General features: G+C 41.6%; 1 protein-coding gene across 2 annotated transcripts in view; it reads left to right on the top strand.

Moving 5' to 3' along the window:
• ACOT12 (acyl-CoA thioesterase 12) overlaps positions 1 to 16,576 on the top strand; it is a 49,104-nt gene that overhangs the window by 16,370 nt on the left and 16,158 nt on the right. For both annotated transcript variants that reach the window (XM_059418166.1, XM_059418165.1), the window contains exons 5-6: positions 4,475 to 4,610; positions 14,251 to 14,407. In XM_059418166.1, coding sequence (XP_059274149.1) covers positions 4,475 to 4,610; positions 14,251 to 14,407 — 293 coding nt within the window. The remainder of the gene's footprint in view (positions 1 to 4,474; positions 4,611 to 14,250; positions 14,408 to 16,576) is intronic.

Raw genomic sequence — 16,576 nt, 5'->3', positions numbered from 1 at the left:
GAATTTAAATCTTTCAATGCAAGGACCACTCCAGAGGTGGGCACGGTGGCTTCTTTCTCCTAGTTCTACTTCGAAGGGACAAGGAGGTCTTCTCACTCTACAAAAGCCTTCTTCCTCAGACTGTCTCCTACTCTAGAGCTGGGACAAAGCCATGTTTTCTGTGTTCCCAGCAAAGCAGCACTCACTCCCAAGCTACTCCTCACCTGGGCCAGCAGGCAAAGAGATGGATGGGTGTGAGTTAATCTGCCCTATGCCTGGGTGGTAGATGTCCCTGCAGACTTTTGTGCCCCAGGACACATCTCCCACTCCCTGTCCCATATGAGATACACCACAAGCCATATTCACAGTGCCCAAGGACATTCTTTTTCAAACTGAAGTTCATATCAGCTATTATTTGAAATGCAGCTTTCTGGGCTGTGTCTCAGCTCTACTGAATGAGAATCACGAGTGCAGGAACTCGGGATCTGAACTTTGACAAAGCATCCCCAGGTATCCTATGTTCATTCAAATCTAGGACATTGAGAGATGTCTTGCAAACCATCCTGTCTTTCCAAAATCTCCAAACCCTTGAGAAAGAGAGGATATGGGGGTGAGTGCAAGTGACAGAAAAGATCCTGCCTTTCCATCCTGTTCCTTGTTCTCATTCTGACCTCAGGGACTGAGAATACAATAGTCTCACTTCAGTCTAGTCTCTGCTGAGCCTGAAGAACTGTTTTCCGAAAGTGGTTCTGGACGGTCGATGCCTTGCGGTGCTGCCACAGTAGGTTGGCTCAGGTAACCTTTATTGCAAAGCACCTTTCCCAGACTTTCCAGCTAGTACCATTCTTGTTCAGTGGCACATCACGAAGAAAGCCATGAAAAGTCAGTGGTTCTGTCTAAAACAGCAGGCCAAGCTGCATCATTGTTCAAAGTGAGTTTATTCCAGGATGAGATCGTGATGAGGCTTAGTTGGTCAGTTGCCCAGTCTGGATCACTGAAGGACTCACAAAACTCCATAGCGGATGCTTATGCAGGGCTTCACTAAAACTAAAAGAAATAGGATAGCAGGAGATGGGGCGCCTGGATGGCTCAGCCGGTTAAAGCCTCTGCTTTCAGCTCAGGTCATGATCCCAGGGTCCTGGGATCAAGCCTCACATCAGGATCTCTGCTCAGCAGGGAGCCTGCTTCCCTTCCTCTCTCTCTGCCTGCCTCTCTGCCTACTTGTGATTTCTGTCTGTCAAATAAATAAATAAAACCTTAAAAAAAAAAAAAAAAGAAATAGGATAGCAGGAGAAAGAAAGCATAAACAGCAGAGAAGTTCAAGGCTTCCAGGCATAGTTCTCAGGGTCCATTTCCTTTTTTTTTTTTTTTTTTTTAACTATTTATATTTTCATCATGATACAGGCTCTTTTTAATCCCCATCCCCTATTTCACCCATTCCCCCCCCCCACCTCCTCTCTGGTGACCTGTCAGTCTGTTCTCCATATTTAAGAGTGTTTCTTGGTTTGTCTCTCTTTTTTGCTTTCTCATTTGTTTTGTTTCTTAAATTCCACATATGAGTGAGATCCTATGATATTTGTCTTTCTCTGACTTGTTTTGCTTAGCATTATACTCTCTGCCCTGTGCCTGTAGTTGCCAATGACAAGAGAGCATTCTTCATGGCCAAGTAATATTCCATTGTATGTGTATATACCACATCCACATCTTCTTTATCCATTCCTCTCTCGGTGGGCACCGAGACTGTTTCCATAGTTTGGCTATGTGTGAATGTATGTCTGTATCCCTCTGAATTAGTCTTTTTGTACTTTGGGGGTAAATACCTCATAGTGCTATTATTGGACCATGGGCTGGTTCCCTATTTAACTTTCTGAGGAACCTCCACACTGTCTTCCAGAGTGACTGTACCAGTTTGCATTCCTACCAGCAGTGCAGTAGGGGTTCCCTTTCTCCAAAAACTCGCCAGCACCTGTTGTTTCTTATGGTGTTGGTTTTAGCCGTTCTGACAGGTGTGAGGTGGTATCTCGTTATGGTTTTGATTCGTATTTTCATAGTTAGTGATATTGAGCATCTTTTCACATGTCTGTTGGCCATCTCTGTGTCTTCTTTGAAGAAACATCTGTTCATGTTTTCTGCCCATTTTTAAATTGGATTGTTTGGGTTTTGGGTGTTGAGTTGTATCATTTCTTATATTTTGGATACTAAACCTGTATCAGATATGGCATTTGCAAATATCTCCTGCCATTAAGTAGGTTGTCTTTTAGTTTTGACAATTATTTTTGTTGCTCTGCAGAAACTTTTCATTTTGTTGTTCTCCTAATAGTTTTTTTTTTTTTTTAACTTCCTTGCCTCAGGAGACATATCTAGAAAAATGTTGCTATGGCCAATGTCAGAGAAATTACTGCTTGTGCTTTCCTTAAGGATTTTTATGGTTTCAGGTCTCTCATTTAGGTCTTTAATCCATTTTGAGTTTATTTTTTTGTATGATGAAAGAAAGGGGTCCAATTTCATTTTTTACATGTGATGGTCCAATTTTCCCACCACTTTGTTGAAGAGACTGTCTTTTTCTTATAGTTTATTTATTCCTCCTGTGACAAAAATTAATTGACCATGTAATTGTGGGTCTATATCTTGGTTTACTGTTCCGTTCCATTCATCTATGTGTCTGTTTTTATGCCAGTACCATACTGTTTTAATTACTAACACTTTGTAATATGACTTGCCATCCAGATTTGTGATACTTCCAGTTTTGTTTTTCTTTTCTTATTTCTTTTTAAATTTTATTTATTTATTTGGCAGAGATTCAGCTAGGGAGGGAACACAAGCAGGGACAAAGGGAGAGGGAGAAGCAGGCTCCCTGCTAAGCAGGGAGCGGACTTGGGGCTCTATCCCAAGACCCCAGGATCATGACCTGAGCCAAGGCCAGACCCCTTGTTTTTCTTTTTCAAGATTGCTTTGGATATTCGAGGTCTTTTGTGGTTCCACACAAATCTTAGGATTGTTTGTTTTAGCTCTGTAAAATATGCTGTTGGCATTTTGGTAAGAATTACATTAAATATGTAGATTGTTTTGAATGTTATAGACACTTTAGCAATACTTGTTCTTCCAACCCATGAGCATGGAATGTCTTTCCATTTCTTTGCATTGTCTTGAATTTCTTTTATCAGTATTTTACAGTTTTCAGAGTACAGGTCTTTCATGTCTTTGGTCAGGTTTATTCATAGATACTGTTTTTGGTGTATTTGTAATAGGGCTATTTTCTTAATTTTATTCTCTGATGCTTCATTATTAGTGTATAGAAATGGAACAGATTTCTGTACATTGATTTTGTATCCTGTGACTTAAGTGAATTTATTTATCATTTCTTTTTCTATATCATGTCACCTTCAGATAGTGAAAATTTTACTTCTTCCTTACCAATTCAAATGCCCCCTTTTCCCTTTTGTTGTATAATTGTTGTGGCTAGGACTTTCCAGATTCCACTTTTATGTTGAATAAAAGTGGTGAAGGTAGACATCCTTGTCTTGTTCCTGACCTTTGGGGAGAAGCTCTCAGTTTTTCACTCTCAGAGTCCTTTCCAGTTATACAAAATAGGCTCCATCTATAGATTGGAGAGCCAAGACACAAGTTCACCAGGTAGACTTTTTGACCCCACTGGTCATACAACTAAAACAAGGCTATGGAGTTAAGCCAGTATAAGTTATCACATCTGTATATCCCTAAACAAATTAGACAAGGCAGTCTACGGGAGTTTTAGACTTGAAAGCAGCATATTATAAATCACTGGCTGCTTCGCCTTCTTGGTGAAGGGTCAGTACCAGCCTTCAGGTGTCCTGGAAATGAGCATGGAATTATCCCCATCCAGCCTCAAGGTGACTTCCCTATGCATATAGGTCAACAGACATGTATTTATGGGAGAGCTTGAGCCCTTGGTTGTGTTGCGTCAGATTTTTAGGTTTCTGGAGGTCAGTTAAAGCTTTGTTCTGACCTTTTGATTCTTATAGTTTGCTTATTAGATAATGCTTTCACCATGTGATGAAATTTCCAAATTAGAACTAGCTCTTAGTACTTGAGAGCTTTCTCTAGAACGTGTTTATTCCCTCCCTTTGAGATTTTAATTTTGCAAGGAGCAGAAAACATTTCTTGGTAGGAATTCAATGATCTCAAAGTCCCCCCACCTCATTCATTAATTTGAAGAACTTTTTTTATTTTGTAGCTCTTTTGAAAATTTTAAAAATCAGGGAAAAATAATATTTAGAAAACTCTTTAAAGCACATATCTTATTGTGTATTGAAATAATTAAGCCTATAATGACTTTTTTAGTTTAAAAATATTGTAAGAAATAAATTTAGTCAAATAATATGTGTAAAAATACCCAGAAATGCTCTATTTACTTTGAGTTAGAAAACAATGTAACATATCATTTGTTTTACAAAACTCATGTCGTCCTCTGATGACTTAACAAGGTAATGAAAGAGACATGTTTTTCTTTTTCAAGATTGATTTAAAACCAGTCACACTTCTAACTGAGCAAGATCACATGGAACATAATCTGGCTTCTGAGAGAAGGAAAGTTCGATTACATCATGAAGATACCTTTAAGAACTTGATGAAGGAAAATAGCAAGTTTGAAGGTCAGTAAACCTTATAGGTTCCTGACCTTAATTACAGGAACTTTAATTATATGACTGTGACAAGTAAAGGGTCCTTTCTTCGAACACACTTCTTTTCACCTTATTATTACAGTTTGGCCCTGGTGATGCTTGGTATCTTACCCCAACAAACTCAGTGGCTGGAGAAGGAAGGGCCTGGCCAATTCAATATGTAACCACCGACACCAAAGACCTCTCTAAATGGGGGTTCCCCAGAGGAAGAGACAGGAAAGAAGGGTGTCGGGGACCAGGCAGTCCTTATTGGTAAGAATGCGTTCAGTAGTGATCAGCCAGTGAAGGAATGACAACACACTCTATCCATCTGGTGCTTCACAGTTTACTAAGCAGTCTCTCATTCATTACTTCAGATGAGCTGGTTATAATATCAACAAAGGAGAAAACGGAAACGGAGCCATGAAGACCCTTGCTAAGGGTCACAGGAAGCACTCTGATGCTATTCTTGCTATGAACAGAGGTGCTAAGTTTCTATTCCTGTTTCCTGGCTCTTCCCTGGTAACCCTGGGGTTTTTTGTGTGTGTGTGTGTGTTTTTTTTTTCCAAAGTGGAATAATTTATTATTCTAACCAAAGTACAAAGTATGGAAAATTAGTGTATCTGAAAGAGAGAAAGTTTCAAACTAGCAGATTTCAGTTTTTAGCACCTTTGAAAAGAAATATTTAGAGTTTAGAGAGTGGCAGCAGAGGCCTGAGCACCCAGGATGACAGTCCTCGGACTTGGCTACGCCATTCACAGAACAGGGCAGTCACCTGGCTGTCCTCGACACGCCGTGAGCGCCACGAGAGAGAGGAGGAGGAAGGTGCTGGCTGGAGCCCGCGGCCGTGGGGAAAGGAGGCACGTGCAGGCACAGGCGGAGGGCCGGCGAGCCTCAGATGGACAGCCCGAAGAGTATCTTAGTTCTCCAGCTGTGGTCTCTCAGGCTCTCTGAGGCTTTGTGGGGCCAGAATGGCAAGGAAAAGAGGGCTGCCTTGCCTCTCCCCTGCCCTTCCTCTTCTTCTGACCCTATCTCCCGCAGCCCCAGGAGAGATGACCTACTGGGGAGAGCAAAGCGGTGAGGTTGGAAGTGGAGTGGTCCAGCTCCAGTCGCTCCGCTCACCACTGCCAGAGGGGCCAGGAAGTTCACAGAAGATCCATCTTCCCCGAGCTCCGAAAGCAGATCCCTGTAGAAGAGGAAGGAAAGGCTGAATACTTAACCATTTACATGGACATTAATGGAACTGGAGGGGATTATGCTAAGTGAAATAAGTCCACCAGAAAAAGATAATTATCATATTTGGAATATAAGGAATTGCACAGAGGATCACAAGGACAGGGAGGGAAAACTGAATGGGAAGAAATCAGAAAGACAGAGACAAACCATGAGAGACTTTTGACTCTAGGAAATAAACTGAGGGTTGTGGAAAGCGAGGTGGGTGGGGAGGGGGGTAACTGGGTGATGGGCCTTAGGGAGGGCACGCGATGCGATGAGCACTGGGTGTTAACCACAAATAATGAATCATTGAACATTACATCCAAAACTAATGATGCATTATGTGTTGGATAATTGAATTTAAATACAATAATAAAATAGGAATGGGATAAATCTGTTTAAAAGGAAAAAAAAGAAGAGGAGGAGGAAGGAAAGAAGATGAGAAAGTATCAGGGTGAGAATATTGAGAGAGAGGAAGGAAGAAGAGGACACACCGACTCCAGAGGAGAGAGGAATGGCAGAGGCAGGGGCGACCCGGTGGGTCTGCCCTGCATTCTGCCCTCCAGGACACCATCATGGTCCTGGGACCACCTCACAGGTGACCTCTGACCAGGAAGAAAAGTTTTCCAAAGGTGTCTATTCTTGCAGACCTTTAAAAAGACAATGCCTATTACCAAGATAACTTTTTTTTTTTAAGATTTATTTATTTGTTTGACAGACAGAGATCACAAGTAGGCAGAGAGGCAGGCAGAGAGAGAGAGAGGAGGAAGCAGGCTCCCTGCTGAGCAGAGAGCCCAATGCGGGGCTCGATCCCAAGACCCTGAGATCATGACCTGAGCCAAGGCAGAGACTTTAACCCACTGAGCCACCCAGATGGCCCCCAAGATAGCTTTTTTTTTTTTTTAAAGAAAAATTTTACTTATTTATTGCAAGATAGCTTTTTAAAGAAATGAAGTCCTCATCATTAAATTACCCTGCTGAGAAGAGTCCATCCTTTTGTAAAGATGGTATCGGCACCAAACTATACTTAAAATGCATTTTGCTAAAGTAATGAAATGGCTGAACCATGAAAGCAAAGGCATACCAGAGAGAAAATTCAAGGTGGAAGGAGGCAGGACATGAAAAGATAGGACTATGTCACCGAGGCTCTGTTAGGCCAGGCAAAGCAGCTTGACGTTTCTTCTCTCCTTGAGGGAAGCCGATGAAGATCTGGGCAGGGTCCCGTGATTGGGCTGTCACTGAATATGGTCACTCTGCATAGAGGAGGGGAGACTAGAGGGAAGGAGACCAGGCAAGGGGTGAGGAGTGGCTATTCTAGGCAATGACAGTAGAAAGCGGAGAGGGAAAGGACAAAAATATGCAAGGGATAACAAAGCAGAGTAGGGTCACTCATGTGGGGAGATGGGTGAGGAAGAAGCTGTTCAGGGTAACTCTCAGGTTTCTGGTCTGACCACCTGGTCAGCTAATGGTGGTATCATGAACTGAGCTAATGCATATGAGGGGGAGGGGAGGGGCAGTTTTGAAGACGTGGATGATGAGTTGAGTTTAGTCTGACGTGCCTGTGGAACAACCAAAGGGACAAAATCAGGGTGGGGAGATTTAGTTTGAGACACAACAGCTGACATATGGTCATTCAGATGAAATAGTACCTACAGTCATCTAGGGAGGGCTCACAGTGGCACGAGGTTGGGGGACCAAGAGTGAAACTTGGAGCACAGGGCCATTTGAGAGGTGAACTTTGTTCCAGAAAGTTAGGAATAAAAACTCTCCACTGAACTGTGAATACAGAAGTCATTCTCACATGCTACAGCCATTCATATATAGAGGTAAAATGATTGTAATTGATTTCAGTTTCAGTTTATTAGGAAGCTGGGCAGATCACCCTAGAGGTCTGGTTCAGTTTAGATGAGAGATTTTAAGAAGTCTGTTTTTATGGTGTTTCTTCTGATCTACCCTAAAATGGGTTATTCTACATTCCTTTGCACAAAGCAGCTTTGAAACTAACTTCATTGATTTGATCTTTTTAGAAAATTTACTAGCTTTCATGTCATCGAGGTAGCGTAGAACCTAAAAGCAATTTCTCTTAGTGTCAGAGCCGGACCCTGGAACTTTAAGTTGCCATGAAGGCATGGTTTGTCTACATGCTACTTGCTGTATCTGGATGGAGTTTGTTTTGAACTGGACAACACCTTCTAAAGGAAGATCGCTAGATCATCTTTGTTATTGAACCATGGTTTTAGAAAACCCAGGGCTCTACGTTGATAGTAATACCACAACTAGTTAGAATCTCTTTCAAGATTTTATATGGTTGAAATGCATATTGTTAGAAAGAAATTTGAGTCAGAATCATATACTTTCAGAAGAAAAGGGAAACAAATGAGATTAGATTATGTAAAAGCAGGACTTATTTGGAATGTGCTCTTATACCCCTGGGTCATTGCTTGGAAGCTTGGCTTGTAGGAAAAGACTTTGTATTTGGAGCATTTGAATTATTTTTTAGCAAGAAATCTAATTTTTATGAGCATTATCCTGTGTTGATCCTTTCTGGTTATGAGAAGGAAAACTGGAATACCCTCAATTCAGGTCAAAGTTCCTGACCCAAAATTGTACAATGAAGGCAAAAGTTGTCCAAGCAGAATGATGACACAGTTCTTAATGAACATCCAAAGTCCAAGTATTGAAATTGACCTCTGGACAAGTATGCTCTAATTTGGAAGCCTGAAGAAAGGGTGAAGTCTGTTTACCATACTTCACCTGAGTACACAGCCAGAGCTGTGAGCCTGACCTGGTCGCTGAGCCTGGCAGAGCCATATTTCTCCATTGATTGGCAATTTCCTGCAAACAGGCTTCATTCAGCACCAAAGTCACCTGTACTCCATCTATTTCTGCATACATGCCATTGCTGGTGCTTATGCACACATGACCTGCCCTAGTACCTACCTCTGTATATCCCCGTGGATGCCGTGGACATCTTCCTAAGAATTGAGTCGCTTTTTCTTTAAGGTTATCCCTTAGGAAAGAAGGAATCGCCTTATATTTTAGTCTTTACAGTGTCTCTCATAATATAAGGCCTACTCAGTTTCAATTTTATAATTATTTTAAATAATTTAAACATAGGTAGTACACATGCACAGGGTGAAAAGTTCAAAAGGTAAAAGAGGGCATTCGGCTAAAAGGTTAAGACTTCCTACCATCAGTATCTCCCAGTTCGCCAGTTCCCATCTCAAAGACAACGAATATTACACACACACACACACACACACACACACACACACACACACACACACTTGCCCTTACTTGGAGCGCAGTATTCAAACAGCTATGAACCTTTCTTTTTGTCATTTAACATTGTATTTTAGAGATTGTTTATACTTATCCTGAACAAAAAAGTAAGAGATACTGACATAAAAAAAGTCAATCAATACTAGTTTGAGATAATAATAGGACATCATCTGACAAAGTCAGTAATAGCAAAAAAAGAGAAAGAAAGAAGTTGAAAGGGATTGAAGGTTTCATGTACCTTTTGAAGACCACTTCAGGAATCAGCCCAGTCCTGATGACAGCAAGATGGTGGACTTGTATCTAGAACAAGCTTCAATTTCTGGAAAAAATATTTACAAACATGTTTGCAAGCACATCTCAGCAGGTAGAAAAATAAGAGAAATCCTCGAAGTCCAGAAACTATTAGAAAACACAAGTGCAGCAATGTGAGGAGAGAGAAGAGCTGGCATTTGTTCAGGACTCTGTTGGTGCTAGAAGACCTAGAACTTGTGTGTCAGCAGCCAGCAGCCCATGTCACATGGAAGATTGGATCAGAAAACCTTATATATAGCTGCAAACCTAAAAAAATGATATTTTTGGTGAGTCAGGTGGAAAAATCCCAATTCACAGAGAGCTCTTGTAGGGATTTTTTCCTATCTCAGCAATAGCCCTAGGTAGAATGGGAAAAATATACAGAACAACACCCACCCACCCACCCACCCCGCTAAAAAACTGATTCCGTTTGAGAATTCAATCACAAGCACATCCTCATGTAGACTTGGTTTCAGAATTCACTGGACTTGTTTGGACTAAAACAGACCCATGTCAAATTTAGTGGGAAGTGGGAAGTGGCACCATGTTATATAGTTCCCCCAGCTGATCCGCAACCATAAATGCAAACCCCGGACTTTCAGCCCAGCTCTCAGGAATCCCCACACACATAGGTCCAAGGAATATGAACTCCTAGACAAACATCATAAAATGCGTCACCAAAATCCAGAGAAGGATTAGACAATAGAAGGAGGCCCAGAAAGACTATAATTAACTGCATTTATCATATAAAGAATACTAAGTAAGAATGTTAATGTATTTTAAAAAATAAAAGAGAATCAAATGTATTAATCAGGAATAAAAAATTACCTAGAAGGTTTGACAAAGAAACAGAGAATTTCTATACAAAAATATATATAATAATAACAAAAATATATAATTATATATAATAAAAATACATGATAATTTAAATATAAAACTCAGTGAATGGATAAACTGCAGTTAAGACAGTAACTGGAAGACAGATCTGAGGGAGTTACCAGAATGCAGATGGATTGGCAAAGAAATGAGAAATGTATGAAAGATTTGGAGACATAGAGAAAGGAATAAGAAGTCTAACATGCATCTGGTCAAAGCTAGAGAAAGAATAAAAAGAATAGGAGAGAAGTAACATTTGAAGCAAATGATACAGACATTTCGTTCAGAGGTAACAGAGTTTAATATACATGTGAAAATATGTTGGACCTCCTTAATCAGGGAAATGCAAATTATAACCAACACTAGATATTTCACACCCACAAAATTAGAAAAACTTGAGCCAACTACAGTATTGTCTAAGTGAAAATGTGGAGCAGTGGGAACGCTAAAAAATAACATACAGAAATGTAAATCAGTACAATCATTTTGTCACCTAAGAAGTTTCTGTTGAAAGCAAGAACTATGAATGTGGAATAAATCAGCACATTCATCTAATAAATATTTACCAAATGCCCATATTCAGAAATTATTAGAATTTAAAAAGAAAATCAGTTCCTGAACAAAAGAGCTTAGGATCTAGTGGGTCAGACAGTCAAAGATCACACAAATAAACATAAAACTGTAACTGTGAGGGGCGCCTGGGTGGCTCAGTGGGTTAAAGCCTCTGTCTTCGGCTCAGGTCATGATCCCAGGGTCCTGGGATTGAGCCCCGCATGGGCTCTCTGCTCAGCGGGCAGCCTGCTTCTCTTCCTCTCTCTCTTCTGGCCTCTCTGCCTCCTTGTGATCTCTGTCTGTCAAATAAATAAATAAATCTTAAAAAATAAAAACCCACTATAACTGTGAAAAAAGAAGATACGTGTGAGGGTCCTAACAGTGAGAATTAGCTGTTAGGTCTGGGAAGGCTTTCTTGAAGAAAAGATGCCTGGGATTGGCCAACAGAGTACTGAGGAGGAAAAATTTTCCTCTACCCTATAAACTACTTCTCGCTGGTATAAGAATTAAATGGTCATGAGACAGATTAATAGGAGAAAATCAAACAAAAGTTAAATTCCATAGATACGTGGGAGAGACCCAGAAAAACAGTAACTCACTGAAAAGGCTGAAGCCATCAGCCAAAATACTACCTTCAGCCAAAGACAAAAGATGATATTGTGGGTGGTGGGTCAGTCATGGGAGGCTACCAAGAAAAGCACAGGAAACAAGAATAAGGTTATTACACAGATATAAGCCATCGTCTTCATCACTGATAAGTTTCTAGATTTCGAGTCATCCCCTTCTTTCTGGTACAGCAAGGGGAACATGCTTACAAATGGAGATTTTTCTTATACACCTAAATGTCTCTTACCACCCACTAACTTCTACTGGGTTTTCAGAGCTTCTCTTGTATCTGTAGTTTCCTAAAAACAATGAGCCTGAAGAGGTACATATTGGGATGGCAAAATTTGTTCCCCTATAAGAGAATAGGAGGTAAAGGGAAGAAGGTGGTCTTGGCCAGGGGAATTGCAGCTGACAGATGGAACAGCATATGCAAATGACCTGGTGTTGAAGACAGTACTTAGTTATAGGACTGAAAAAAGGTCTCATAGCTGAAGCAAAGAGAGAGATTGAAAGAGAATATGATGGGGGTAAGGTGGTAGGAGTGGCCATGGAGCTCACTGGGGATGGAGTGGTAGGCCTAGGCCAGAGGAGAAAGGAAGGGTTTAGGGCCAAGGGATGTGATGAAGTTTTACAAAGTAAGTGAGGTTGGGTGGGGTGAGGTCCAGAGCCAATGACCAAGAAAGAATTCTTGAGACATCTTTGGTGCAAAATGGTGGTTTATTAAAGCACGGGGATGGGACCCTTCTGCAGAAAGAGCTACTGTCCCTGGGTTGTTAGTTATATACTATGGGGTTGGGGAGGTAAGGAAAAAGGAGGTTTGAAAAAAACTTTCTTATGCTAAAGAGGACCTACAGGATGCCCAAGGCCTTGTCATTGACAGGTTAAGGTTGTTTTTTCTTTTAGTAAGGCACTAAGAGTAAGATAGTTGAGAGCTTCCTGGAGGAATGTCACATTCCTGCTATCACACATCCTTATCAGTGAGCTTTAGTTTTAGAAGAAATTTAACTTTATTTGCATTTCCCTCTGTCTCAGCCTCCCTCAATTTTATAGAGGGGAAGATGATGTTAGGGCTTCAGGAACTGGAGTTATGGGTCTTTGGAAGTTAGGCTGTTGATAGAAAAGCCTCTTCCTGGTAACTCACTAGGACATTTGTAAACTGAGGTGGACTCAGGTCTTGCAGGATTGTGATCTCTACAAGTTGACTATTTGTTTTTCCTTTCAGACAGCCAGGAGTGCCTAAGGAATGCCACATATATCCCATGGTGGGGGAGGGGGAGTAGGGGCTTAGGGGGTTGAAGGAGTTTGGGGGGTGGGGGGTAGGGAGGTGGAGGGGACGGTTGCATGATGTCAGCTTCTGCTTTGTCCTCAGCTTGCCTTCTGTTCCCTCATCAGAAGGATTTGGGCCTTTATACTAGGATGTTATAGGATCTTTCTGACATATTTAGAAGTAGATGACTGAAATGGTCAGTGGAATGAAGGGGGGAAAATGAAAAGACGATCAATTAAGTATAAATCTAAAAATTTCATGAGAAAATGTAGCTCATCATTGTAGTCAGGCTTCTCAGTTATCTGTGGCTGTGCCGAGAATGGCCCCATTCCCAGTTCCCAACAGCTGGCCAGTCTGTGCCCTTGGGCTGCCAGCCCAGCTCTCCTTCTGCAGCACAACTAGGATGGCACCCCTGATTTGTAAATCCTCCCCCATCCTCCTCAGCAATGGCACCTCCGATTTAAGCCTCGCTGATGAGTCACTAGATGACCCAGGAAGCATAATTGAATACATTTTACTACTTTGCAGACAGAGTGAATGATTTCTCCATTGTTGAGCGTAAAAACCAATTTGTCAGTAAACGGAGCAGATACAATTCAAAGGAAGCAGAAGGACCGGGAAGTACTCATTGTGTCTTTTCTGTTTGTGACTGCATTCATTGCAGAACAGCAACTTCAGGAGACCACTTCCCATTCTGAAGTTTATACTGGAGCAAACTATTCCGGATTCTCAGCGTTGGTGGCCCTTTATAGCTCTGATTCCTTTCATTTTAACAACCTTAGGGAGGTATAATCGATGTACCACAAATGATAATTATTATAAATAATTTAATAAATAATTATGAATAATAATTATCATGACATACCATAAATTCATGTGCTTGTATTTGAAGTGTACAGCTTGGTATAAGTTTTGAGACATGTGTACCCCATAAAACTATCACCACAATCAAGATAATAACGTCTCTGGGCGCCTGGGTGGCTCAGTGGGTTAAGCCGCTGCCTTCGGCTCAGGTCATGATCCCAGGGTCCTGGGATCGAGTCCCGCATTGGGCTCTCTGCACAGCAGGGAGCCTGCTTCCTCCTCTCTCTCTCTCTGCCTGCCTCTCTGCCTACTTGTGATCTCTGTCAAATAGATAAATAAAATCTTTAAAAAAAAAAAAAAAAGATAATAACATCTCCATCAAGCCCCAGATTTTTTGCCTCTCCCCACCCCTCCTCCACTCCAAACAACTTGAAGTTTAAATGTGACTATTCTTTTAATCAAAATTCCTGTGAACTGGAAAGACAGGTTGGCATACAATCTCTAAACGGGCCTTTCTGATCCGTTTTCTTATCCAGTTCCCTTTAAGTACCCACCATTCAGGAGAAAGTCACTCTGTAGAACGAAACCCATTTATTTCCTCAGGAGATTTAAGTCTTTGGGAATAATTCTAATTTTTCTAACAATGCCCCGGGTTCAGTGTGCCGCTAGGAAGGAACAGCCATGGTCCCAGGGCGTGCAGTCCACTCCGCCAGTATGCGTGTTACATCTACCTTTCAGGCCTCATCTGTGACCCAGAGGAAGGAGTGGTTCCCACGAGTGGCACATCTGTTCAGAGCATTGAACTTGTCCTCCCGCCCCACGCAAACCATCATGGAAATACGTTTGGTGGCCAAATTATGGCATGGATGGAGACCGTGGCTACTATTTCTGCAAGGTTCTTGGTTTTGACCTTTGGCGTATGAGGTTGGGTTCCAGTGGGAAGAGATTAGAAAGGGTCTGAGTCCTGGTTATGGAGATAGTCAAGGAGACAGGGAGAGAAGAGTGTTGCCTTTTATCAAAGAGAAAAAGTAAGTCATTTACCCATTTATCCTATGATTAATCTGTCCTTTTGTTTGAAGGTGAATGTTTCTGTCCTTGGTTCAAAAATAAAAATGAAGTGACTGTTCTGATACTTTATTCTGAATTGCAGATGTTGGTCACGTAATCCTGAAACTTCCTGTAGTTATGGCACAGCCGATGCAGAACAGAAAGAGAGGACAGCCTTTACATTTAAAAATAGTCAGGTTGCAAACTTTTCTAAAGGCAGTTTACAAATAGGGTTGACCTCTGACATCCCTGGTTACAATCATTATGGCCAGAGGATTAACTGAAAAATAAAATGAGAAAGAAATTTGGAAGAAAACTTTTATGTACTCTTCAGTTTCAAAAAAAGGCATTTTATTCTCTCTCTCTCTCTCTTTTTTTTAAGATTTTATTTATTTATTTGACAGAGAGAGGGAGAGCAAGCACAAGCAAGAGGAGGGGCAGAGGGAGAGGAAAAGAGAGAAGCAGACTCCCCAGCTGAGCCAGGAGCCTGATAGAGGGCTTGGTCCCAGGACCCTGGGATCATGACCTGAGCCTCAGGCAGACATTTAACTGACTGAGCCATCCAGGTGTCCCAAAAGGCATTTTATTCTTTTTTTTTTTTTAATATTTTATTTATTTATCAGAGAGAGAGGGGGGAGAGAGCGAGCACAGGCAGACAGAATGGCAGGCAGAGGCAGAGGGAGAAGCAGGCTCCCTGCTGAGCAAGGATGCTGGGATCATGACCTGAGCCGAAGGCAGCTGCCCAACCAACTGAGCCACCCAGGCGTCCCAAGGCATTTTATTCTTTAATGGAGCCATGTAGGCAACTGAGCAGCTTTAAGGAACATTGTGTGTTCTGAAAATGCATTTGAACAGGACCTGTCCTACCAACAATTTTTGTAACTGTTGAAGATCGTGAAGATCTTATTTTCCCAAAGTTAAAAGAATTTCATTGTGACTATGTCTATAATTGTGACAATAGTTAGAAACCTGTAGAAATCCTTTTTATAAATTATGCACAAATAAAAGAGCTCATTTTAAAAATGAGATTGTCATTCTCAATGACAATAAAGTATTTGAGCCTGTTCTATTGTAAAGGCTTACAGTATAATTAAGGATGGCAGAATGTTCACTCTGTGTTGGCACAATTCCTTTGAATAACTGAATGACTACAGTGGGAATCTAAAATGTAGAAAATTATCAAAGTAACTCTGAGATCAAATATACTTTATAAATACTTCAAAATTACACACACACACACACACACACACACACACACACACACACACTGTAAAATGTGTACCTGGTAGCCCTTCAGGCTTTGTGTAGCAATCCAGGTAATTTTCCTGTAGGGAAAAAAAAAAAAAAGGAGTCTTTTTCTAGATGAGTAAATTCAATTAACTCTGAAGTGAAGGAACCCGTGTGAACTGTGCGAGCGGCATTTACTTCCCTGTGCCCCCCTCTAACCTGGGGGGGGGGGTCACAACTTCCCGTGATTGTGATCACAAGCTATCCAGATGAACAGAACCCTCAGATGAGAACCAAGACGCTGGCTTGTTTTTCAGGGGGACTTTTATAGGGAAGACAACAAAAGAAGGGCTGTCATCACAAGAGCAGAAGCACAAAGCACCTTGGTGAAGACCCCACAGCTCGGGGACACGGTCTTTCCCAAAATATTTGCAGGCTGTGTATGGAGTCACTCTCCACGTACATCATCTAGTCATTTATTTCACTCTTAAAAGAGTTAAAAGAGGGTGCCTGGGTGGCTCAGTGGGTTAAGCTGCTGCCTTCGGCTCAGGTCATGATCCCAGGGTCCTGGGATCGAGTCCCTCATCGGGCTCCCTGCTCAGCAGGGAGCCTGCTTCTCTCTCTCTCTCTCTCTCTCTCTGCCTGCCTCTCCATCTACTGTGATCTCTCTCTGTCAAATATATAAATAAAATATTAAAAAAAAAAATTAGGGGCACCTGGGTGGCTCAGTGGGTTAGAGCCTCTGCTTTCGGCTCAGGTCATGGTCCTGGGGTCCTGGGATCGAGCCCAT

Source organism: Mustela nigripes, chromosome 12 (assembly GCF_022355385.1).
Source record: "Mustela nigripes isolate SB6536 chromosome 12, MUSNIG.SB6536, whole genome shotgun sequence".
Classification (NCBI taxonomy): domain Eukaryota; kingdom Metazoa; phylum Chordata; class Mammalia; order Carnivora; family Mustelidae; genus Mustela; species Mustela nigripes.
Note: the sequence above shows the minus strand (reverse complement) of the source record. Positions and strands in the feature narration are given on the sequence as shown.